This window comes from Myotis myotis, unplaced genomic scaffold, assembly GCF_014108235.1.
Source record: "Myotis myotis isolate mMyoMyo1 unplaced genomic scaffold, mMyoMyo1.p scaffold_m19_p_12, whole genome shotgun sequence".
NCBI lineage: Eukaryota > Metazoa > Chordata > Mammalia > Chiroptera > Vespertilionidae > Myotis > Myotis myotis.
In genome coordinates, this window is record NW_023416316.1 from 22,743,300 (window position 1) to 22,768,514 (window position 25,215).

General features: G+C 45.3%; 1 protein-coding gene and 1 non-coding gene across 4 annotated transcripts; one reads left to right on the forward strand and one right to left on the reverse strand.

The window, feature by feature from the left end:
• Positions 1-687: 687 nt before the first annotated feature.
• PGAP4 (post-GPI attachment to proteins GalNAc transferase 4) lies at positions 688-18,083 on the forward strand. 3 transcript variants are annotated; one of them, XR_004971197.1, is made up of 3 exons: positions 1,074-1,209; positions 14,253-15,913; positions 16,373-18,083. XR_004971197.1 is itself a non-coding variant. In XM_036330174.1 (2 exons), exon 2 carries the CDS (start codon positions 14,330-14,332, stop codon positions 15,539-15,541), a length of 1,212 nt encoding a protein of 403 aa, XP_036186067.1. In that variant the 5' UTR covers positions 688-825; positions 14,253-14,329; the 3' UTR covers positions 15,542-18,083. The 3 variants fall into 3 exon arrangements, 2 of the variants coding, with proteins under 2 accessions (XP_036186067.1, XP_036186066.1); XM_036330174.1 differs by lacking the exon at positions 1,074-1,209 and adding an exon at positions 688-825 and having other exon boundaries at positions 14,253-18,083; XM_036330173.1 differs by having other exon boundaries at positions 14,253-18,083.
• On the reverse strand, positions 2,939-3,042 carry LOC118667763. The gene has a single exon (XR_004971361.1). It is a non-coding gene; the product is annotated as a U6 spliceosomal RNA (small nuclear RNA).
• Positions 18,084-25,215: the final 7,132 nt, after the last annotated feature.

Genomic DNA, 25,215 nt, shown 5'->3' on the forward strand with positions numbered 1-25,215 from the left:
AAGACTTTCTGCTTTTTAAATAAATATTTACATTTTTGGCTTTTGGAATAGGGTTGCACATGGCTAAGTATCTTCTCAAATCTTTCATCCTTTGCAAATTGGGGATGGCAATCCCTAAGGTACAGGAGTGAAGTGACAGCTAGGGGAATGTTCCTAAGGTGCCTGGGGTAAAGCTGGATACAGTGGAGACTGGGGGTGGAAGTGGTGTCCGTTATTATTATTTAAAATGCATTGTTATTGTTGAACGTATTACAGACGTCTCCCATTTTCCCCTTTGCCTCCCTCCACCTGTCTCCAGCTCCACCCAGACCTTCCCCCCGCACTGTTTTCCGTGTCCACGAGTTATGCATACAGGCACACAAATTCTTTGGTTAATCTCTTTTCCCCTCCGCCTCCCCCTCCCCGCTAACATCTGTCAGTCTGGTTCATGCTTCCATGTCTCTGAGCCTATTTTGTGTTTATGATTGGCAAAAACAAATCCCTCCAGCAGAGAACAGCTGAGGCTGCGGACAGCGAGCGCAGAGACTCAATCCCTACCTCCTTTCCACTTCCTTCGCCCTGAGCCTGCTTTTTCGCCTCTGCCCATCAGTTGGCGCCCTTCGCCGTCCTTTTCAGCCCAAGTTAGGTTTGGGGGTTGCCTTCGCTCCGCAGCTCGCAGGTCACATGGAGCTGCGCGGCGCGGGAGGAGGCGAGGCTCCGGCGCGCCCCCAAACCGCTTCTGCGTTCGGCAATGGCTCCTGCGTGGCCTGCAGCACCAGCCGGTCTAGGCAGCACCAGAGGCGGCCCTCCGCGTGCGCAGAGGATGGAGCTGACCGCCCCCACCGGGTAGGTTTCCGCGGCGCACGATCTTCCCGGTCCCTTCGGCGTCGCGGCTGGAGCGCTCCCCGGAGAGGCTCCAGGTCGAGGGGACCAGGTTCCGGGCGGCCGCAGCTGGCACCGTGAGCAGCTGCGGGCCGGCGCAGCCAGGAGGGCCTGCGCCGGGTCGTGCGCTCCGGGTAGGCGGGCTTCGCTTTGGCCCGAGCCGTGGAGCCGGCCGCTTCCTTCCAGAAAACTGTGGGGACCCCGGAAGGGCTCCCCGTGCGTGGCCGGGGCCCGCGTCAGCGCAGGGATGAATGAGCGTCGCGGCGAGGGCGCCTCCCCACCCTGCGCCCGCTTTGGTGGCGCCGCAAGGCCGACTGGAAGATGCCAGCCGGGCGTGTGCGAGTCCAGGTAAGACCCCCTCGAGCTCCCCCGCCCCGCTCCTGCCCAGCCTGGCGGGGCCGAGCAGCCTCGGGGCAGATCGCCTAATGGCCGCCCCGCGGCGAGGGTCCGCGGCACGTCCACCCCGCGGGCCAGCCCGGCGCGCTCTAACGCGCTGCGGCGGTGATGGGTGTCTGCGGGCGACCTCGCAGCCCGGGGGCCGAGAAAGGGCGACCGGGCACGGGAAGGCGACCCTCCCAGGACCCGGAAAGACCGGCCGAAGGGAGCCAGCGCAGCGATCAGGACTGTCAGCCGGGGCCTGCGGGTGTGGAAACTGAGGCCCAAGCGCGGCGGGGACTGCCCAAGGTCAGCGGCAGACGACGCGAGATCCGGGACTCCCGGCTTCCGCTCCCGTTCGCTTTCCGCGGGGCGAGCGAGGACCGCGCCGGTGGCCTCGCCCTCTCCCGGGGCTGGGCTGGGGAGTCGCCGGTGCCGCACTGCGCCCGCAGCCCGCGGCGTCGGAGGGCGCCACCCGGGCCTCCCCTGCTCGTCCCTGGTGGTCCACTCGGGTCCGGGGGCGGCGCCGGGGTCTCAGGGTGCAGACCTGCGCGAATTTCCCCCAAAGAATGAGCCCCTTGTAAGGGAGGAGAGCCTTTTAGGGGTGCTTGTCTAGAGTGCACTCTACCAGGTCCTTGAGGAGGTGAGAAGAGACGAGTCTAACACTTAACGTTATTAAAATTACTAGAATGTTTTTAAAGGAAAAGTTCATTACAAAACATGCAGGAAATACAAATGTAAAGGAGAAAATAAAGATAACTTAAACTTCGTCTTTTAGATTGTTGAGATTTTTTCTGGATATGTTAAATTTTCCCTGCATGCACACAGTTAAACCAATAGCATGGACCAAAAAAAAAAAAAAAAGAAAGATAGTTTTAATTTGCATGTCTGATTACCCAGGGGAAATTACCACCGTTACCAATGTGTTCGTTGATTTACCCAGGGGCAATCAACGCCTCTTGCTATGTGTGTTGGCCTTTTGCATTTGTGTGGGTGAATTGACTTAATTCTGTTGCCCCCTTTTCAGTTGACTTTCTGTTTCCGATTTTTAAGCACTCTTTATATATTACACGTTAAAAGTAGTAATTCTGTCATTTATGTTGCACCATCTTTCCCAGTTTCCCTAATGTTTGTTGTCAGTTTTTCATCTTTACCATGTACAAGTTTAACTTTTTATTTAGTCAAATCTATTCTTTTTCTTTATCGTTTCTGCTTGAAGGCCTTGCTGAAAAGAGCCTTTCCTGACACAAGTTTATATAACATATTCTCCTGGAGTTTCTCCAGGTACTTGAAAGCTTTCATTTAGAAATTTAAATGTGGAATTTATTCTAGGTTGAGCTGTAAAATGGAGAGCTCATGGTTAGCCAGTTGCTGCAAAGCTATTAAGCCTATTTTTTTTTTACCCCTGATTTAAATTGATACAATTATGATAGAATAAATTATGACATATTTGTATCTGTTTGTGGATTTTTGCATCTATTTCAGTATATTTTGGTGTCAGTGCACCAAATTTTAATTACTGAAGATTTATAATAGGTTTAATGTCTGGTTCGGCAGATTCTTTCTTATTACCCACTATCTTCATTTTCCTGGGTTTAAAAAAAATCAGTTTTTTTAAGGTACAGTTTTACGTGCAAGAAAATGCACAAATTAAATGTATATTTTGATGAGTTTTGTCAAATGTCACCACCATCACAATAATAAAATGATGGAGTACTTCATTAGCTTGATGTCATCATTGCACAGGGACCATGTTAATTTTCAATATATCCTTCCAATTTTAGTATATGTGCCACCAAAGTAGCATTTCCTAGCAGTTCCTGTTAGTATTAACTCCAGATGATCTTTAGAATAGTTTGCTTAAGGGAACCAACCTCTTCCTGCTCCACCCAAACAAACAATGGTACGTTCTTATTTCTACTTGGTTTTTGATTACAAGGGTCCTGAGAGTAGGGCCACGTTCACCCTCCCAGTGCCTGACACACCGGACTCAGTATTTGTTGAATGGGTATTTGTTAAATTCAACAGAGGATTATAAAAGTAATGTATGCTTTTTGCATAAATATAGAAAGCAGAACAGGAAACCTCTATCCCCCATGCTTTCATCTCTTCCGCCACTACTAATAAATTATACTCCCCATTACAAAAAAATGATCAGATTGTGAACATTTTTCTACAGTTTGCATTGACATAGTTTGCATTTTTCCCTTAGAGACTTTTTAAATCTGCTCAGTTGCTGGAACAAATGACCATCGATTGGGTAGCTTAAACAGAAACATTTCTCCCCGTTCTGGAGGCTGGAAGTCGGAGATCAGGGGCCAGTTTAGTTGGGTTCCGGTTCCCGGTTTATAGAAGGCCGCCTTCCCGTTGTGTCCTCACTGGCAGAGCAGAGAAAGGAACAGGCTCTCACCTATCTCTCTTGCAAAAGCCCTGAGCCCATCAGGAGAGCTCCAGGGACAGGACCTAATTACCTCCCAAAGACCCTATCTCCCAATACCATCACACTGGGAATCAGGGTTTTAGTATATGAATTTTGAGGGACATAAACATTCAGACCATAACAGAGACCTAGCTAAGACTCTTTTGTCAGTATCTGTAAACCTTTCTTTTCTTTTTAATGTCCCATATCATCCTCTGGTGTAATTATCCTGAACATCTGCCCTCTTCCTCTCTCTCTTTCTTCCTGTGACAAACAAAACTAACTGCCCCGAACATTCCCTGTCCATCTTTGGTAGCATGTGTTTGCATTTCTGCAGGGTAGATTCCTACAACGGGATTTCTGTCAAAGGGCATGTCCATATAACATTTTTATAGATACCGTTCCAACTTTCCCTCCAAAGGTTGGACCAATTTATATGAAAGTGCCTATTTGTTGAACCGGGCCACTTCCTCTTGAAGTAAATTGAATTGACCTTATGTTAAATATAGAGATGAATTTTGGAGAAAAAGACCTCTATCTCCTCTTCCATTAGTGAGTCTCTGCAGCTGGGAAAATGTTATTTTTCTCCATTTATTAAGACTTTTTAAATGCTCTTCTTATAATATGTTGCATATTTCTATCACTGCTAATGTTAGAAATGAGTTGATCTGTGCTCATGTGACCAATTTCATAGCTGAAGAATTGGGGCACGTAAAGGTCAACCGACTTGACCAGGGTCAGGTACTGAGCCTCTTCTGTGTGTTGAGTACTGTGCTGGATCTGTGAGGGATACCAAAGATAAATCAGACTGAATCCACTAACAAGGGCTTTATACATTCCTTGGGGCATAGGTCAAGGGCCATGAATAAAGCCATGGAGGCAGCAGGCACCATGGGAAAAACATGGGCTATGAAATTTGTCCTGTGTTTGAATTTCCTGCTTGCAAGTTGGTAGCTTCCCCCCCACTCCCCCCTATTTAAATGGGATTAGTTCCATTACTATTAGAGAGTGTTATTTTGGTCAGAAGGAATAATGCGAGTCTAGTACAATACTTGGATATGTAGCTAGAAGCTTAATAAGCGGTAGCTATGAATAGGTACAGTCTAAAGTAGGAAGTGACAAAGGAATGTCTTTGGGGAAAGTTCAAGTAAAGTGCCCCAGCATTTGAGAAGAAGAAAGGTTATTTCTGGTTGGCAGAGATCAGGGTTGGCTTTTGGAAGAGTGTATTTGAGCTGACTCCTGATGGTTGATGTAGCCTCTGGGAGAAGAAGTGGGTCTGGAAAGATAGTGGAAAACTGGATTGTGAAGAATTTGGACTTCATTCTGCAGTCATCGGGGACTCCCTGAGCCAGTTCTAACAGAAAGAGTGCCACGTTCAGACCTGTGCTGCCGCGTGTCGGATGCTGATAATGTAAAACATTCGCATCATTTGCACAGTGTCTCGTGTCTGACAAAGGCCTTTCATAACTGTTGTCTCATTTCATCCCCACAACACCTCCATAAATGAGGTAGCTTTTATTTTCCATTTTGCAGAGAAGCAGAACAGCCTTGGAGAGATCAGATGATCTCTTTACACAAATTCACCTGATTAGCAAGTGTTGCTGTTACCAGATCACCTCAGTGCCAGGGGCTGGCCCCGGGCCTGTGTGTCAGGGACTCCTGGCAGGTGACCTCCAGGCTCTTGATTCGCACAGGAAAAATGTCAAGACTGGTTGAAGTGAGAACAAAGCAAGTGTTCTTCAGGCAGAGAAAAAGAAAGAGGCCAGGGCGGGGGTGAGGCTGTGAAAGAAGCAAAAGTACACATCCAAATGGACATGGGCCACCTCGCGGGTGAGTTTCGCACGTGGTCTATCTATTCTTGTGACTTTATGTGTTTCCAGGGCCCGAGTGGTTGTTGCTAAGCGTTGCTGTGCCAAATTCTGACTCTGCCTCTGGTTGGGAAGGGCCTCGTTGTCCTTAACTTCTGAGACCACCTCGGGGTTCTTGGATAAACTTTCCCTTTGATCATGCGTGGAAGTGGGGGCTCCGGTGAGAGGATGTCAGCTCTGCTCCTACATCCTCATTCCACTTGTTGGGATTTCCCCTTAACTTCTTTCTGTCCTGTCTCATTGGGACCAAAACAGCTCACTCTGGAAGTCAGAAGCCTTTGGGGAGCCTGTTGCAGTCAGCTGGCCTGGATGGAGGCTGTGAGGAGTGACCGGGGAATGGAAGTGAAGGAGGGCAAGGGGAGGAGAGAAGAGGAATGGCTAGCATGTGGGAAGTAACTGGACAGGCGTGAGAAGTTGGAACGCACTGGCCTTTTGGACCAGGTCGTGGTGCGGTTTGTGGAGGAGGCTGACTTGGGAAACGTGTGTCACAGCGTCGTTATCTCCTGATGCGCAGCTCAGCCTGGTGTTCTGCCTCCCCTACTCCTGTGACCCTTCAGCTTAGTTTTCAGAAGATGCACTAAACTGTGATTGCCGCTGTCGCTCCATTTATTCATCCTAGCCCTATTTCATGGTCATTTCTTGGTGTCTTTGTCCTTCATTGCCTTCCCTGACAGCTCCATCCTAGACATGGTAGCAGGCACAATCCAGTTTAGGAACTGTTTGTGGTTCAAAGTACACTAGCAAGGGATAGACGAGGATTTCAGTAATCCTTGTGCCTTAGAATCGGGGCTGTGAAGGCAGGGTTGTTTCCAGGCCACCTCTCCTATGCCAATCAGTAGACAACATTGTTGGAGTATGGGCCTGACCCGGCATCATCATGGAGACCATGGGATTCTGGAAAAGGCAATCAGAGTGATACTGTGGACACAGCTCTTCGTCTGTCCTACCCCTATGACTGGGCTGGGAGTGGAGAACTCCTTCCCTCAAGTTGCCAATGGAAAATTCTAGGCTTTCAGGTCTGTTCTGCTAACGCCAGTTATCTTAAAACCGGGTCAGTTGCCGAAACCGGTTTGGCTCAGTGGATAGAGCGTCGGCCTGCGGACTGAAAGGCCCCAGGTTCGATTCCGGTCAAGGGCATGTACCTGGGTTGTGGGCATATCCCCAGTAGGAGATGTGCAGGAGGCAGCTGATCAATGTTTCTCTCTCATCGATGTTTCTAACTCTCTATCTCTTTTCCTTCCTCTCTGTACAAAATCAATAAAATATATTTAAAAAAAAAACACAACAAAAACCGGGTCAGTAAAGTGAAGTAAATGTTAGGTGGTATTGGTCACCGCATGCCACTGTGCAGCAATTGGTTAAATCCTTTAAGAGGTTTTAAAAGCTAACAAGAACATGGTCCTCAATGCCTACGTGACTTCATGTAGCAGGATGTTAGGCAAACCAGACATCTGATCATTGAATGGGGGATCTGACCCCAGCTCCCGCGGCTGAAGGTGGGTGTGCTAGATTGCGTTATTGCTCAAGACATTTTCTGCCCCTCCCTGGAGAGACATACATTTCCCTAATCAATGACTCTAGGCTTGGCCATGTTTTTTTAGAACCCCCTTTCTTGTGGAAAATTACGTAACTCTGCCCTGTTGTACTTCAGAGCTATTATGTGCCTTGCCCTGGTCAGTGAATGTAGGTGGGCATGATGCGAGTGATTTTGAACTGGAGCTGTGAGAGCCAGCTTGTGATTCCCTATCTGTCCCTTTCCCCTCTGCCACAAAACCAGCCATGCTCAGGGAAGAAGAGGCACTTCTGTCTGCCTGGGTCCTGGAGTGTAGATGACATGGAGCAGAGACAGTCGACCCATAACGGACAAGTAATGTGAGCAAGAATTAAACCTCAGATTTTATAAACCCCTGGGACTTTGGGGCCATTGTTGTAGCCTGTTCTGACCTATACAGTCTATCATGATAGGGAGCCAGATGCCTTATGAGCATTCTAGAAACGTCCCAGACTCTCTGAGCAGATTGCGAGATCCTATCTTTGTTCCTGAGGGCTTAGAAACCGGTCTGCTGCTTTCCCTTCCTCTGCTCTGTGGAGGAGTACATTTCTCTGGCTCACTGCTTTGGCCAGTGCATGGTGAGCGGACTTGACCTATGGCACACTTAAGCGAGGCTGTAAATGTATCTGCATATTTTGATTCTTGTATAGTTGCCATCCAGCAAAAGAGCATGCCCAGGTGGCCGTTCTGCAACCTGACGGGAAAGGGATGCATGTGCGGTGACCGGATTCTGACCCGCAGTCTGGAGCTGAACCCAAGCTGAGCTGTAGCTGTCCACAGACCAGCGACCAAGAAATGCATGCTGTTACTGTAAGCTATGCAGATCTGGGGCTATTGCCTTGGCGAGGTGACTCATTTGGTTGGAGCGTTGTCCTGCACACCACAAGGTTTTGGGTTCGATTCCTGGTCAGCACATACCTAGGTTTCAGGTTGTATCCCCAGTGGGCAAGTGTACAGGAGGGTACTAATTGATGTTTCTCTCTCTCCCCCCTCCTCCTCCCCTTCTCTCTCTCTCTCTCTCTCTCTCTCTCTCTCTCTCTCTCTCTCTCTCTCTCTCAAATCAATAAAAAACATCCTCGGGTGAGGATAAAAAAAAATCTGGGGCTGTTCATCACCCTGGCAAGAGCTGATCAGTGTCAGCAGGGACCATGTGTTCTCTGTACAGAATCCCTCTCCTTCACTAATCATCAGTAGAACAGCCTTCTCACACCAGATTTTTAAAATGAGATTTCTGAGATGTTAATGATTTCATTGCTCACAGTAGGGAAATTGCCTGGCATTAAAGGTCCTCTTTATATCAGCACTAGGTTCTTTAGTTTCCATCCCAATAAATAATGAAATCTAAGGCACATCTTCATGCTTGCTATATAAACATAGCTTTAAGAAAGTCCTCTCCCTCCCCTCTGCTACCTGGAACACACAAGTCTCTTTCATACAGAAATTCTGGAGCCAGCCCTGCAAGCACACCAGGCCCCTTAGCAAGAACCTAGACCAGCGGTCACCAACCTTTCAAACCTCACGGACCACCAGTGGTCCGCGGACCACCGCTTGGCAACCGCTGTCCTAGACCAAATATGTCAAACTCACAGCCCATGGGCCACATGAAGCCCACAACTAATATTTTTGTGGCCCATCCAATATAACGGTATGTAAGAAACGTTTTAATAAAAATTTCGTAACTTAATTTTTACAATATCCTACTATACATAATTATTAATAACTAACTACAACGTTCGCTAATGACTAATTACTATAATGGTGTTGCATTCATTCATTATGCGCAGGCGCACCATTTCTCTCTACTAATACTAGCAGCAAATATTTTAGCGGCTGATTGCCACATCATTAGTCTTGTACTGACTTGTTTGGTGTGTACAACAGGAAGTATTTCGCTTTCAGAGAACAAGAAAAATAGGTTTATTTGTGTTATGCTTATTAATTTGTGCAGTTATTCAGTGTCTGGTAAGTTAATGTTCAAGAAAAAAATATTAACTTTTATTAAAACGTTCTATTATTTTATGTTAAGGATTACTCTTTTTATTTCAGCCCTTTGTATTCAGCATGTCTCTATCAAAATAAACCTATGTTTCTATGAAAATTGAAGCTTTGTTTTTTTGCGGCCCACATAAACCTTGTGTATTTGGCCTGTGTTAGCCTTTGAGTTTGACACGCTTGTCCCTAGACAATACATTCAGGAAGCCAAGGGCCTGGGAGAACTTGATGCTTTCAGGGTCTCTCCAGTCGTATCTAATCAGTTTGTTCATTCAATAAATGTTGTGGACTTTACCCTCCAGTAGTGCTAGGTGCTGGCTATCCCTGGTGATCAAGACAGATACGCTTATGTTTTGCTGGGGGAGGCTGGCTGAACCAAGGGTTAGCAAGGAATCTAATAAGCTCCTATTATACATAAAACTGCTAGGATTGGATACTTCTGCCAAATATATTAAAGCTGAAAATGTATTTTCTATAAGTCAGTACCTTTAAACCCAAAGGTGTAAATAGGTATTTAAAAAAATGTTTTATCTCACCCTAAGCCACCTAGTTCCCTTCTACCTGTCGGGGCACATGTGGGAGGCAGCCGATCAGTGTATCTCTCTCACGTGGATGTTTCCCTCTACCTCTCTCTCACTCCCTTCCGCCACTCTCTGTAAAGATCAAGGGGAAAAATATCCTCGGGTGAGGATTAACAACAACAAAAGTCTATGAAGAATATGCAACAGACACAGTGTGTGATTCACAAAGTCTAAAATATCACTTACTGTCTAGCACTTTACCGAAAGATATTGCCAACTTCTAGTCTTGAACATACTGAGAAAGGGAGGCAGTACAACAAGATGAAGGAGGAAGGCAGGGTCCAGATCAGAAAGGGCCTGGTGGACCATGATAAGAAGTTTGGATTTTATTAAGAGATCAAAGGGAAGCTAAAGAAGGGTTTTAAGTAAGAGATTGACATGATCAGATTCATATTTTCAAATCAATTGTATGACCCTCCACACACACTCTCCTGAAAAAATCCCACCCCTGGACTAAGGAGTGTCCCATTGTTGCATTACCAAAAACCGTCACTAGAAAAGTGTGATGAAGGAGGATGGATAGCAGTTTTATACCAAACACAGAGCTGGGCTTTGTCATTATGATCACATTGTCATCTTAGCACTTAATATGTGTCTTGCACTTTCCAAGCTGCAGGCCTTCTCTGTTGGCTGTATTTTGTTCCTTCTCAGTGGGTACAGCTCTCTTGGGTAGGGAGAGAGAACAGGCCGGAAACCACCTGGGTGCCTCTGTTCCCAAGGCCACCTTGGCTAACAGGATTGTGAGCTCAACCCCATTTCAGTCCCTGTTTTCCACTAGCAGTGACGTGGAGCCGGCGAGGCCATGGAGATGTACAACCCGTGATTTATTAACTCCCTTGACCGCAGTAGATCCCGGAGAGGAGCAACCAGTCTGCAGTACTCTAGAAGTCACAAACCAGCAAGCTGGGGTGGTGTCCTATTCGGATCTCTCCCTGCTTATCTCCCTCTTCAGTGCTATTCAGATCCAGCACTGAGATAGTCTGTCTCACCTCTGAGCTTTCCCAGGATCATCTGCTTCTGTTGCTGAAATGAGACTTGTCTGTCTGCTTCCTTGAATTTACTATGCTATCACATAGTAAGTCCTCACTTAACATCACTAATGGCTTTTTTCAACTTTAAGGGAAATAAAGTATAATGAAACCAGTTTTACCATAGACTCTAATTGATATAAATAAGAGTTAGGGTCCTGCAGCATCTCATCAATATTAGAAGTAGACAGCGTTATTTGAGGACCTGCTGCACTGTAGAGATGTTTGGAATTCTATACCCTCTACCTCTACCTCTACCTCTACCTCTACCTCTACCTCCTCTCCCCACAATCACCACACTGTTGTCCATGCCCTGAAACACATTTAATCTTCACAGAAACCCTATGTGATAAGCATTATTATCTCCATTTTTGAGGTTAGGAATTCAAGGTGTGGAGAGTGAAGTGACTTCCCACTAAGTGAGTGGTCAGGTTGGGATCCAGACCAACACATACCTGACCTGTATTCTGAGTCATCATGTCACTCTACCTTTCTTTATGGAACTGACTAGGGGCATCTGTCTCTTCCATTTCCATCTCTGCCAACCTCAGACATTTCCTTCTTTCCTAAAGTCTGGGGCTCTAGAGTTCTCTTGTACAGGGGAGATCCCTTCTCTCACTGGTTCCCATGGTAGTAAAAAGTAAAATGGGAGCCATGGCCAGGTAGCTCAGTTGGTTGGAGTGCCATCCCACACACCAAAAGGTTGTGAGTTTGATTCCCAGTCAGGACACATGCCTAGGTTGTGGGTTTGGAGCTCATATAGGAGGTGACTGACTGATGTTTTACTCTCCCCCCTCCCTCATCTCTAAAACCAACTAAAAAAAACCCCAATACACTGTATCCTCGGGTGAGGATTAAAATAAAAATAAAAATAAAATAAAATGGGAGAGCAATCAGGATTAAATTAATATTCACTTTTAAGTATAGTTGCATAAGATTAGGGAAATAAGAATGGAAGATGTTAACAAAGACATTTCAGGGAACTGTAAATAGTCACTTTTGGAGGGTTTGGGATGTATAGAAAATACAGTTTTCAGAAATTACATCAAGTATTTACAATGCATTTAGGTTGAAACTTATTTTTGTGTGTGTCACGCCTTGCTTTTTTGCATCTGCTTTAAGAACCCATGTCTGTGTCACTCCTAATTAACATAATAAACTTGCATGCCTGGTAATTTACTGGCACCTTGTAAACCTAACTAAGCATCTGTATGCCCCAGCCCAGTAGTCGATAAATTCATTAGTCAACAGAGCCAAATATCAACAGTACAACGATTGAAATTTCTTTTGAGAGCCAAATTTTTTAAACTTAAACTATATATGTAGGTACATTGTTATTAATTAGGATACTCCTAAGCTGGCCTTTGCTAAAAACGTCCTCAATCTGATTGAGGTACGTTTGCTGAGGTCGACCCCTTCCAACTCTCCCATCCACACTGGTCTTGTATACTTGTTTCGTCTATCTCCTTTCATTCATCCTCTCTCTATGTCCATCCCCCACTTCTTCTAACGCCACTTCTTCAAAATAGACTCGCCCAGGCCAAAAACCGACTTCTGCGCATGGGCCACGAAGTTTCAATCGCACTGTACTTGCGCACCTGCACGTGGTATTTTGTGGAAGAGCCACATTCAAGGGGCCAAAGAGCCACATGTGGCTCGCGAGCCGTGGTTTGCTGACCACTGCCCTAGCCCAAGCATGTCAAACTCACAGCCCACGGGCCACATGTGGCCCACAACGAATATTTTTGTGGTCCAGCAAATATAATGGTATGTAAGAAACGTTTTAATAAAAATTTTGTAACTTAATTTTTACAATATCCTGTTATACACAATCCTTTATAATAAAAGCATAATATGCAAATTGTCCCCTCAACTGGAGTTCTTCTGGAGTTCGACCAGGGGGCAGGCCAGCGTGGGGAAGGCCAGTGGGGGAAAGGGAGGAAGGCCCTGGTGCTGGCAGGTAGCTGGGGAAAGGGAGGGAGTACCCAGCCGGCAGCCACTAGGGACTCTTCCAGTGCATGAATTTCTTACACTGGGCCTCTAGTTATTAATAATGAACTACAAGGCTCGCTAATGACTGATTACTATAATTGTGTTGCATTCATTTCCTTTACGCGCCTTCTGCACAGGTGCACCATTTCTCTCCACTAATACTAGCAGTGAATATTTTAGCAGCCGACTGCCACGTCATTAGTCTTGGACTGACTAGTTTGGTGTGCGCAACAGAAAATATTTCACTTTCGGGCAACAAGAAAAATAGGTTTATTTGCGTTATGCTTATTAATTTGTGCAGTTATTCAATGTCTAGTACTGATAAGTTAATGTTCAAGAAAAATATTAACTTTTATTAAAATATTCTATTCTTTTATATTGACGATTGCTCGTTTATTTCAGCCCTTTGTATTCAGCATGTCTCTATCGAAATAAACCTACGTTTCTATGAAAATTGAAGCTCTTGTTTTTTTTTCGGCCCACAGAAACTTAAACCTTGTTTATTTGGCCCAGGTTAGCCTTTGAGTTTGACATACTTGCAGCTGGTTTGGCTCAGTGGGTAGAGCGTCAGCCTGCGGACCAAAGGGTCCCGGGTTCGATTCCTGTCAAGGGCACATACCTTGGTTGCAGGCCCCTCAGGCCCTGGACCTGGTCAGAAGCAATCAGTTGATGTGTTTCTCTGACATTGATGTTTCTGTCTTTCCCTTTCACTTCCACTCTTCCTAAAAACCAATGGAAAAATATCCTCAGGTGAGGAGTAACAAAAAACATGTAGATGTAGAGACTCGGTTAGAGTACCAAGGTTTCATTACTCACAGAAATAAGAGAAGAATCCAAGAGGTTATTGACAGATACAACCAAAGGTAGTGCACTGGAGAAAATACTTAAGTCTCTAGTGCAGAGCTGATGAATGTCCGGCCCACAGGCTGTAGGAGGCCCACGAAATCATTTGGTCTGGCCCTACCAAGGCATTAGGAATGAGTTAATTAAATGTTTGACCAAATATAGCAGGCTAATTTTTTTCTTTTTAATTTGTGCAGGAAAGATTTCACAGCATGAATCCAGGTGATTGTGAGGGCACGTTTACGAAAGCTGGGACAGTGAAAAAGGAAGGGCCTAGGATGCAGGCAACGGGAGAGTCTGGGCGAGGCGCTTTGGCTTTCTAAAAGCTTTATGGGAAAGAAGTGAGCGTAGGTGGGGCTGCTGTCAGCTCACTGGAGGAGTCAGAGAAAAGGGGCCTTGGGGATAGGCTCTGGGGGTTTAGCCCAGGATGAGCTGCCACTGCCCACTGCTCCCCTGGCTGCAAGTCTCACAGGGTCCCTTAGAGTTGAGAAAATGTGTGCCTATCGGGGAAGAAGAGGAGAAGGGAAAAGCAAGGGTGTGCTCCCAGGAGGGAGAGTGAGCCTATAGCAGGCTAATTTTTAAGTTGAGGGTGATGTTATAAATATCCAAATGGCCCTTGGCAGAAAGAGGTTTCCCCACCCCTGCTCATTTCTAATAGCTACACAACCTAGAACTAGAATTTCTGGTTTGATACACGCTGAGTTCTGTCCCTTTACCATTCTCTTCCTCTTCTTTCTTTAGGTTTGACTTGCACTGAACTGGGCCTACAGTCCAGGATGGTTTGTTCTCGGGACCAGACCTGACCAGAAGTTGACCTCATGAGCACATCCGCCTCCCCCGCGGCCATGCTCCTCCGGAGGCTGAGGCGGCTCTCCTGGGGCAGCACAGCTGTCCAGCTCTTCATCTTGACCGTGGTGACGTTCGGCCTGCTGGCCCCCCTGGCCTGTCACCGGCTTCTACACTCTTACTTCTACCTTCGCCATTGGCATCTGAACCAAATGAGCCAAGATTACCTGCAACAAAGCTTGAAAGAGGGGGAAGCTGCCCTCCACTACTTTGAGGAGCTGCCCTCCGCCAACGGCTCAGTGCCCATCGTCTGGCAGGCCACCCCCCGGCCCTGGCTGGTCATCACCATCGTCACCGTGGACAGGCAGCCTGGCTTCCACTATGTCTTGCAGGTGGTGTCCCAGTTCCACCGGTTGCTTCAACAGTGCGGCCCCCAGTGCGAGGGGCACCAGCTCTTCCTGTGCAACGTGGAGCGCAGTGTGAGCCATGTGGATGCCAAGCTGCTGTCCAAGTACGTCCCCGTGGCCAACCGCTACGAGGGCACTGAGGACGATTACGGCGACGACCCTTCGACCAACTCGTTTGAGAAAGAGAAGCAGGACTATGTCTATTGCCTGGAGTCCTCCCTGCAGACCTACAACCCAGACTACGTCCTGATGGTGGAAGACGACGCCATTCCAGAAGAGCAGATCTTCCCCGTCTTGGAGCACCTCCTGCGGGCTCGCTTCTCCGAGTCCCACCTCAGAGATGCCCTTTATCTAAAGCTCTATCATCCCGAGAGGCTCCAGCACTACATCAACCCAGAGCCCATGCGGATCCTGGAGTGGATCGGTGTGGGCATGGTGCTGGGGCCCATACTAACCTGGATATACATGCGGTTTGCCAGCCGTCCGGGCTTCAGCTGGCCCGTCCTGCTCTTCTTCTCCCTGTACAGCATGGGTCTGGTGGAACTGGTGGGCAGGCACTATTTCCTGGAACTGCGGCGGCTGAGCCCTTCCCTGTACAGTGTGGTCCCTGCTTCGCAGTGTTGCACCCCAGCCATGCTCTTCCCTGCCCCTGCGGCCCGCCGGACCCTCACCTACCTGTCCCAGGTGTACTGCCACCAGGGCTTTGGCAAGGACATGGCCCTGTACTCACTGTTGAGGGCCAAGGGGGAGCGGGCCTATGTGGTGGAACCCAACCTTGTGAAACACATCGGGCTCTTCTCCAGCCTGCGGTACAACTTTCACCCCAGTCTGCTCTAGTGGCCAAGAAATGCTTCCCTGGAATCGGCTGCTTCTTGGAGATTCAAATACTGAGCTCTTTATTTAGACACGGTCGCTTGCAGATACGTCGTTGTTTTACGTTGCTGAGGATAGAGGCACTGGGACAGCAGAGGAAAAGACCAGTCAAGAACCTTGGCAGGAGCAGCAGTTGGCCACAGATCCGGACCTCTGTCCCGCCACACAGCCACACTGCCTCATGCAGTCTGACCCACACAATGAGGGGGCGTTCAAATACCGGTTACATTCTCCAGTTGTTTTCAGCTCTGCTTCGTGATAGAGTTGGGACTGCCACAAATACCGTGCACAGTGATATGACTGTCTAAGGATGTTAAGGGTAGAACTTAGTGAAAGGTGAGATCCCTTTGGATTGATTTCTTTCTCACTGGGCATGAGAATGGATGTATTCAGAATGTATGTCTAAACAGGCAGGACCACGTGGATAGATTCTGCTTGTTTCCTCGACCTGGTGTAATGAAAGCCAATAAAAGCTGTGCAGTGCTGGCAGCGTGGAGGCAGGTGACCTGGCGTCCGTTACCTGCCTTTTTCTTCTCCGCACTGCAGTGCACGGATAATCAGTATTGTTAGTGAGACCTTTAAGGCACAGCAGATTTTGAAAGCACCTTATGGATCATCAAAGTCAGATTGCTTATGTTTATTAGAGACTTAATATTGCAGATTTCTGTCTCATTCTGATTATTTGGAAATTGGGCATTGCAGAATGCTATTGAATGGGTGAGCTCTTCACTAACTGCATATCCCTTTCCCTAACTTTTCTGGCTAAACCGTCCCCCTCATTTCTTTTTCTTCTAGGTAGCATGAGAAAACATGGACTGTGAAGTCAGAAGATGCTGCATTTTTTTTTTTTTTCAGATTTCTCTCATGTCCTGGTGGTGTGAACTTGGCCAAGTCATAACCACTCTGAGTCTCAGTATCTTCACCTGTAAAATGGGGACAGTGGTACCTACCTTTTAAAGTTGCCTTGAGACTGTATGTAAGACACCTTATAAGTGCTTAGCCCAGAGAGTGCACAGGGTAAATTCTAGTTCTTTTCTCCCCTGTAGTAAGTATATAAAACTCAAGTGTATTTGGAGGGAACGCAGCTTGGCCCCCACCTCCAACCAAGGTAATTTTTCATTCAAACTGGAAGTGATCTGAGACACCTCTTGAACTTATTCCAGGACTATCATCTGAAAATTACTTTTCTCGAGAATTACAAGTAAATGGCCTTGGATGATAGTTATGGAACCGGAGGACAACATGTCCCTTCCTGAGGACAGATGGTTACATGAGAGTTCACGCAGTTGTCCAGTCTGTTTCAGTGCCACATCTTCTGTTTGCGTTTACATTTCCACAGGGAGTTTCCATGTGGGGATCCCCTTAAGAACAGGGAGGAGGTATACAGGGGTGGGGGTGGAGGTGGCAGTGGGTTCACCACCACACATTACAAATGAACAAACTGAGACCCAGAGATGTTGAACAACTTCTCCAGGTTCACACAGCTGAGCAGGACTGAAACATAGCTCTTCTGACTTCCGGCCCTCTGGTTAATCCCACCCATGTTATAGATATCTATATAGTCCAATTCTCTTCTGTAAAATATGATTGTAACCTGGACTGAATAATATCTCTGTAAACTAAGATGGTAGAAACTCATTGTCATGTGGACCTTGGGGAACAAACAGGCATCAGTGTGTGTTGTGTTGTTATAGTGACCTGTTATGTATCTCCCAGGAATGTCCACAGTGATCAGAGCTACTAGATGACTTTTCAAGATGTTTGGATTCCACACCTTCATTCCTCCTCTCCCAGCAACTGGTCTACCCCCGTTTGAGAACAGAATCAGCCTCATGTTTGAGAATAGAACCACCCTCAACCTATGGACCTCATGAGAGTTTATTGCATTAATGATTGGATTGCCTCATGAAAATTTATTTGCCCAGTGGGAGAAGAGCCACATCTAAGCTAGAAAGGCTTAAGACGGAACCATTGCTGGTTTACATTTCTGCTGTTTCTAATTCAGATGTCTACCACATGCAGACATTCCCTCCCCTGACTCCGTCATTCTGGATGGCCATGGCCATCTTTGCCTTGTCTAAATTCTCTGCCTATACACCAAGAACCTCCTCCCATTGAGCTTAACTAGAGTCTGCCACCCTTGGACATTTTCTGCAGCTCAGTGCTGCCCTTTTATCTCTACCCACTTCTAGATTTTCTTCCCTTTTGTCCCTCATTCCTAGAACCCAGTTTTTGTATATTGTCCTTGATTAGGACAGCTAACAGCTTCACACCAAAGCTGAAGTCTCTCATTTAATCCTAAGCAAGGGGACTATAGGAGAACCCAACTCCCCGTCTCATATCAAGGGACATAGGTTAACAGGTCAGTGAAGGTCTCTTAACAGTCCTCGTCTTTCAGAGTTTAAATTATAATCAGGCCTAAGAAGCTCTCATTTGTGACAGTGTATTTGTGTAGACATATTAGTTAAAATAAAAGCATCCATTCCACCGAGGTATCCTGAGAAGACTTTGTGTCATTGTCTTTTCTTTCAATGGGATTTTTTTTTGTGATGTGGCGATTAGTATTACACACACACACACACACACACACACACACACACCATTGTACCATTCAAAAGTATGGGCTGTTCACTTGAAAATTCGTAAGTGAATTTCTTAAATGGAAACACTTGAATCCTGCATTCTTTTTTGTTGTTTAAAGAAAAAATGGTAAGAATACTACAGTGTAACTGGAGAATACAAGTAGGACTTATATAATGATAGGGCTAATCTAATTTACGTTGGCTACACTTCTCATTTGGGAGAACTTATTTAATTGGTAACTTAATTTGGGTGGAGAGGCATTCTAAGTGGAGTTGATTACTGTGGGACTTTGAGGTACAGTAAGATGCGTTGTGAGTTGCGGTAACACACACTATAAAACTGGGTAATTTTAAGTCACCTGAACAATCTGGATATTTTTATCCCAACTACAAGGAATTTGCTGAGAAATGTTCATTAACTGGCACTGGGTTTTTTTTGGTTGGATTTTATTTAGGAAACCCGTGGGGCTGTGTCCAAGACAATTGGAAATTGAATAGTGCTAATGGCAAAAATAAATACTTAATATATTAGAGCTGCCACGGAGACCTGCTGTGGCTGGCAGGTCAGCCAAGTACTTAGATGATTCACAACAATGTGAGTCATCACTGCTGAATGGGAATTTTTGGTTTAGAACGGAACAAATCATTGTGACCTTTTTCCTAACGACCTACATGGAAATATGGATAAATGAGCTGATTTTTTAAAGTACATCTGTGTTCATCATTTGGAGATAAAAATATGAAACTCCAAAGGCAAATGATGAATTTATAAAAAATGAACAAGGAACAGGTGGCATAAGAATGTAGGAATGAGGCAGCTTTATTATGTCAGAGAAATGAGAGAAGAGGCCCATGATGAGAGTGAAGCAGAGGGCTCCCATTTGTCAGCTGTTCCTGTGTGTCCCAAACTCCCTTATATAATAAATCCTTTATGTGTGTTCGACTGTCATGAAATCTCCATAGGCTCAGTCTGTGGATAATGCAGAGGAGCTCAACGGTGGATAGTCAGTGTTCTGGATAAATAATTCATTACCTTGCTCGGTAGGACCTGGCATTGTGGTGCATTTAAAATAAACTCAAACCCCTACATTACCTCCCAGGCCAGATGTGCTCTGGCCTCTGCAAACTTAGACTTCATGTCTTATCATCACTCCTGCCATGGTTCTCCAAGCTCTAACCGCACCGGCTTCCCTTCAGTTCCCTGCATTTGCTTCACGGCTTCTTGCTGCAAAGCCTTTCTCTCTGTCTGAAATGTTTTCCCTTCGCCTGAATCTTTCCTATGACTCAGGTCTGAACTCAAGTTTAATTCTCCTCCCTCTCACCCCTCAGCAGACTTCCTTTCCAAGCAGCCTCCTCCTTTCCTGCCCCCAGGCCCATCTGTCACATTATCACACCACCCAGTGTGATTCCCTTCAAAGTTCTCTCCCGTCATTATCTGAAATTCCCTTATTTATTATTTTGGGTATTTTTTCCTCTCCATCTCCTGCCACCGAATATAAGGTCCACAATATCCAGGGTCTTCTCTGTTTCATGTAATCCTTCCCCAAATCCTAGAGCAATACCTGACACATAGTAGGAAAGGAATGAGAAAGAGAAAGGAAAGGGATTTACAGTGCAACTGTTACTGAACTGAAGGGTTTCTCTGCTTGGGGTGTTCTACTGAGATGTGGTTGTCAAGGTAGTTTTATTTACTTGCAGCAAGTAAAGGAGATGGGATTCATACTAGAAAGCAAAGTTCTGCCTCCCCCAACTGAGCCTGGGTATTGCTCTCCTACACTCTGGTCAATGACATGTTGATGTCTTCTTTGCAGTTGGTTACTTTTACTTTTTGAGTTCCTGCCAGCTCATTCTGTTTGTTTACTGCTGCATCTGCAAAATACTGTGCTATATTTTAACATTTAGCAAGAAATAACATTTAGAACTGCCCAGACCTTGAGACCCTTGTCCTATCTAACAGAACTGCCCACAAAAAAGGAATATTGGAAGAAGAGAAATGGGCCTAAGGAAGAAAATTGGAAGGAGAAGAGCAAAAAGGGAGGTAGTGAGGGTTAGCTGTGATGTACAGTTTGACCCTGGAAATGAATTTTGCATGCATTCCAGATAGAATGGCAAGTACAAAAAGGAGCTTCTTGCACAACCACACACCTACTCTTTTTCTTTGTTGTTGTTATGGTTTTGTTTTCAGTGTGTGTGGGGGGGATGGCGGGCTCACAGGGTGCCATATGTCAGTTGCCCCAAAGTAACAGAACTCTAAGCTACCCCAACTGTCTCAACTGCTCTGCAACCTCTTGCTGAGGACAACATGGCCCCCTAAAGAAGCCTTCCACTAACGAAGGAAATGACTGACACAAAGATTTATTTAGCCAAAGCCGGTTTGGCTCAGCGGATAGAGCGTCGGCCTGCGGACTGAAAGGTCCCAGGTTCGATTCCGGTCAAGGGCATGTACCTGGGTTGCAGGCACTTCCCCAGTGGGGGATGTGCAGGAGGCAGCTGATCGATGTTTCTCTCTCATCGATGTTTCTAACTATCTCTCTCCCTTCCTCTCTGTAAAAAATCAATAAAATATATTTAAAAAAAAAAGATTTATTTACAGAAATAGGTCAGTGAAAGGGGAATCAGCCTGTCCCAGCACTTGGAGCAAGTGCTTTGGGGAGAAGATATGTTGCTTCTGATGCAAGAGGAAAAACCAGAATATTATCTTTGAACCTATGAAAGGTTATTCCTTTTTCTTGCATTTCAAGAAAAGCAACTCTCTAATGTCCAGGTTTCTAATCCAAATGAGAAAAAAGATGTGACATCTTTTTCTGAAACTGAATTAAAAATAAACATTTGGAAAAGGAAAAAATGAGCCCCAGGGAACGTTGCTGGCCCAACTATGACACACCCTGTTGACAGCAACTTGCCACGCCTTTCCCATAAAAGAACCAAGAAAAGCCAAGCACAAAGTATTCTGCCCATCCCACCTTGCTGACAAAACCTGCTGGTCCTCAAATGGAGAGGATTGTGAAGTTCACACTTGTCCCCACTCCCTCAAGGTGAGTTTTGTTCCCTAAAGCTTTTCTAGTTCATTGTCCTTCCCAAGTCTTGTGGCCTCTGGGTTTCCTGTGTAAAGTCTGTTAATATGGCTCATCTGCTTCATGGCTGACTGCAAGTTAAATCAGTGTCATGGCACCCTCTGTCCTTCTCGGGGGATGACTAGAGCTCAGCTATCCCAAGCTGGGAAGGAACACCCTTCTTTGAACTCACCTTGACATTTTAAGAAGGTTATTCTGGATGCACAAGGTAGAGAAAAAATTTTAACTGAGGGCCACACTCTTTCCTCTACCTGTTCTCATCAGTGTTTCCATATGGATCTCCAAGCCTGAAGAGACTCATTCTTACTTTTTAAAATTAATTTTTAAAACCAATCCACAGTGAAACAGTGTTGGCCAAAGGCCTTAATCTCGCTCTAAGAATAGCGGGCCAAGCTGCAGCTCCCTAAACTGTGGGATATTTTGTGATATTCACAAGCATTGTTTATAATTCTTCAACTCCTTTAATCCTTACCTTCAAGGATTCCCCCATATGGATGAGCTAAGCCGAATAGCCCAAAATAATAAAATAAAGGCCTGAGTTTTTAGCAAATGTAACTCTTTAAAAATATATATTTTTATTGATTTCAGAGAGAGGAAAGGAGAGGGAGAGAGAGAGATAGAAACATCAATGATGAGAGAGAATAATTGACCCAACCTACAATCCAGGCATGTGCCCTGAATGGGAATCAAACTGTGATCTCCTGGTTCATAGGTCGACAAAACCACTGAGCCACATCGGCCAGGTGCAAATGTAATTCTTAACCAACTAGGAAGCATTCATGAGCTAATAGTTTCTAACCACTTGCCCATAAGGAAATGGGATAGTTTGGTTTATATATGAAAATTCTGATTTTACTTGCCAAAGATGGGTCAGCTCAAATGACAAGAAAAAAATGATGCTATCAGTCTATTTCTTTGAAAGAGACGTTTGGAGTGCTTTTTTGCATTCTCATATGTCAGGAAAGTATGTTGTAAATTTTGCAGGTTGGTTTCAGTGCACGAGTTGGCTGTAGAGGCTGTAGCATTAAGGTGCATTAAGCTGCAAATAACAGCATCCGGTCTCTCAGGGCCTGGGCGATAATGGTGTTTAATATTCTCACTAACAAGAAGGCTGGAGAAGCAGTCCCAAGGATGTGATCAAGGACCCAGACTCGGTCTGTCCTTCTCTTCTGCCATCTTGTGTCACCGCACGGGTACTGCAGCTTCAAATACAAAGTCGCCACAGGGCTGCATTCAAAAGCAGGAAGGGATGAGGTAGAAAGGCTTTTCCTAGTGAAGCTGTGTGTGTTTTTTTCCAAGAAGGACAATTTCAGGAAGTCTCCCGGCTGACCTCTCCTTTGGTCTCCTGCCTGATTTTAATCACAGGCAAAGAGAAAAGGGATAATAGCCCAGTCACAATTCATTCGTTTGTGGCTTGGGTAGGAATATATATATATATATATATATATATATATATATATATATATATATATATATATATATGTATATGTATTTACCTCACAGGCTGTCTACCCACCGCCCAAGCCATCTGGGGCTTCTGTTAGCCAGGCAGATGGTGTATGTGGAGAGCTCACGGGAAGCATGTGAGCTGTGACTGCCCTGTTGCTGGGGGAAGTCAGCAAGATTCTTAATATGCTTCCTGCTTTTGACACTCTCTATGATATTTAGAAATGGAAGCAACATGGATATTATTTTATTTAGATTAGATTTATTTAACCCTATAGTCACAGGGTTAGGTCATAAGAGCCTTTGGAAAAGATATGGTTACAGATTAATTGTTTCGGAGTGTCAAAGGGCTTTGAGAAGCTAAGCTTGTTAGATTCCTAGAGGAATGCCCAGAGGATGGCATTTCCTTTTTTGAGCAACTGAACGTGAAACATCATGGAAACAGTAACATTATTATTGCCAGTTTCAAGGAAGTACAGATAAACTCAAATGGGGATGGGGATTAACTAGTTAACAACGGAAGGTTATGATTTCTACACACCACTCCCCCTCCCCTAATACATGACTTTAATTGCTTTAAAATATGGCAAATAAGTCTGAGGAATCATTCAGCATCTTGCTGTTTCAGTAGCTGGACTGGACAACTTAGATCTTATTCACCAGCTGCTGACCTGTTCCTTTTTCAGAAACACAGATACCATCCAAACATTTTCTGATGTCCTTGTTTTTCACTGTTGTGGCTTGCTGAATGAAAGCAGCTGAATTTGATACAAGTTCAATGTCGCTTTCTTCAAGAATCAGCTCATCTTTCTGGGCTTGAGATACTGAACAAGCAATGCTTGAGCGTTGGGTGGTTGGAGCTCTGAGTTCTTTTTTTTTTTTTTTTAAATATATTTTATTGATTTTTTACAGAGAGGAAGGGAGAGAGAGAGAGAGTTAGAAACATCGATGAGAGAGAAACATCGATCAGCCGCCTCCTGCACATCCCCCACTGGGGATGTGCCCGCAACCCAGGTACATGCCCTTGACCGGAATCGAACCTGGGACCTTTCAGTCCGCAGGCCGATGCTCTATCCACTGAGCCAAACCGGTTTTGGCGGAGCTCTGAGTTCTTATAGCCACAGGGGCAGAGTTCCCACTAATAACGGGTGTCCAGATGGGGTCCTTATCCCAGTGTCTGCACTTACGGTTTGGGGTGTTCCAGGCCCCTCCTAAGGGTGATCCCATCACACCCCATTACCTCAGGATTGACATAGCACTTGACATAAGTGTCTTGACTGACAGTGACTCCAAATTGAATTGTCATCGGTGTCCAAAAACTCTACTCTGCTTGTGCTCTATACAATAAATAAAAGCTAAATTAAATGGGGGGAAATTGTCTAATTTCTCTTCTTTTGGATGTCACACAGACTTTGAGAGACTCCATCTTAATTTTCTATGTGAGACAATCAGAGACACTTAGGCTTCCTTACATAAGACTGTGCAAATGGAAACATTCATAGAGCATAAAAATATATGAGGTTAAGAGAAGGGATTCAATTTAAGAATCAAAGAAAACCTTCCTATAAAACAGTGGTTCTCAACCTTCTGGCCCTTTAAATGCAGTTCTTCATGTTGTGACCCAACCATAAAATTATTTTCGTTGCTACTTCACAACTGTAATGTTGCTATTGTTATGAATCGTAATGTAAACATCTGATATGCAGGAGGCTCTTAGGTGAACCCTGTGAAAGGGTCGTTCGACCGCCAAAGGGGTCACTACCCACAGGTTGAGAACCGCTGCTATAAAACACAGGTTGTTGCAACAAATACATTTTAGAAAATTTCTAAATCAAGTTTTTGCAAGACTTAAGAGACCTTGAATCTACAAATCGTGTAGTCATGCAACAATAATAAAAAATAATAAATAAAATGAAAAATATTTAAATATATCTGTTGGTTGTGGTGAGTTTGATGAGTGTGTCTGGGTCTCAAATTTCTGAACCCTGTCCCATCAGCTCCTTTCAAAGGCCAACCCCTAACAGTGATGGTGAACCTTTTGAGCTCGGCGTGTCAGCATTTTGAAAAAACCTAACTTAACTCTGGTGCCGTGTCACATATAGAAACTTTTTGATATTTGCAACCATAGTAAAACAAAGACATATTTTTGATATTTATTTTATATATTTAAATGCCATTTAACAAAGAAAAATCAACCAAAAAAATGAGTTTGCGTGTCATAGGCTCGCCATCACTACCCTAGCACATGTGTACAAGTGACCAGTCATGACAAAATCGTCCCCAAATCTTGACATCCTCTGTTCTTGTGAGTTGGGCGCTAGACCTTGTGACTTGTGCTTAAATGAGTTATCTTCCCAACTGGGGGACTTCACTCTGGTTCTTGCCTACTCTTCCAAGTGGAGAAAACAAATTTTTCAAGTGGGAGGAGGATCCCAAAGCTGCACAGGAGTAAAGAGAGAAGCAATGAAATAGAAACCATCTAGAAAGGGAGATCCCCAACACCCAGAGGCACGGGAGCATTTGTCTTAACACAGTT

Coding starts and splice junctions, on each gene's coding strand:
- PGAP4 (XM_036330174.1), top strand. CDS start 14,330: ATGAGCACATCCGCCTCCCCCGCGGCCATGCTCCTCCGGAGGCTGAGG.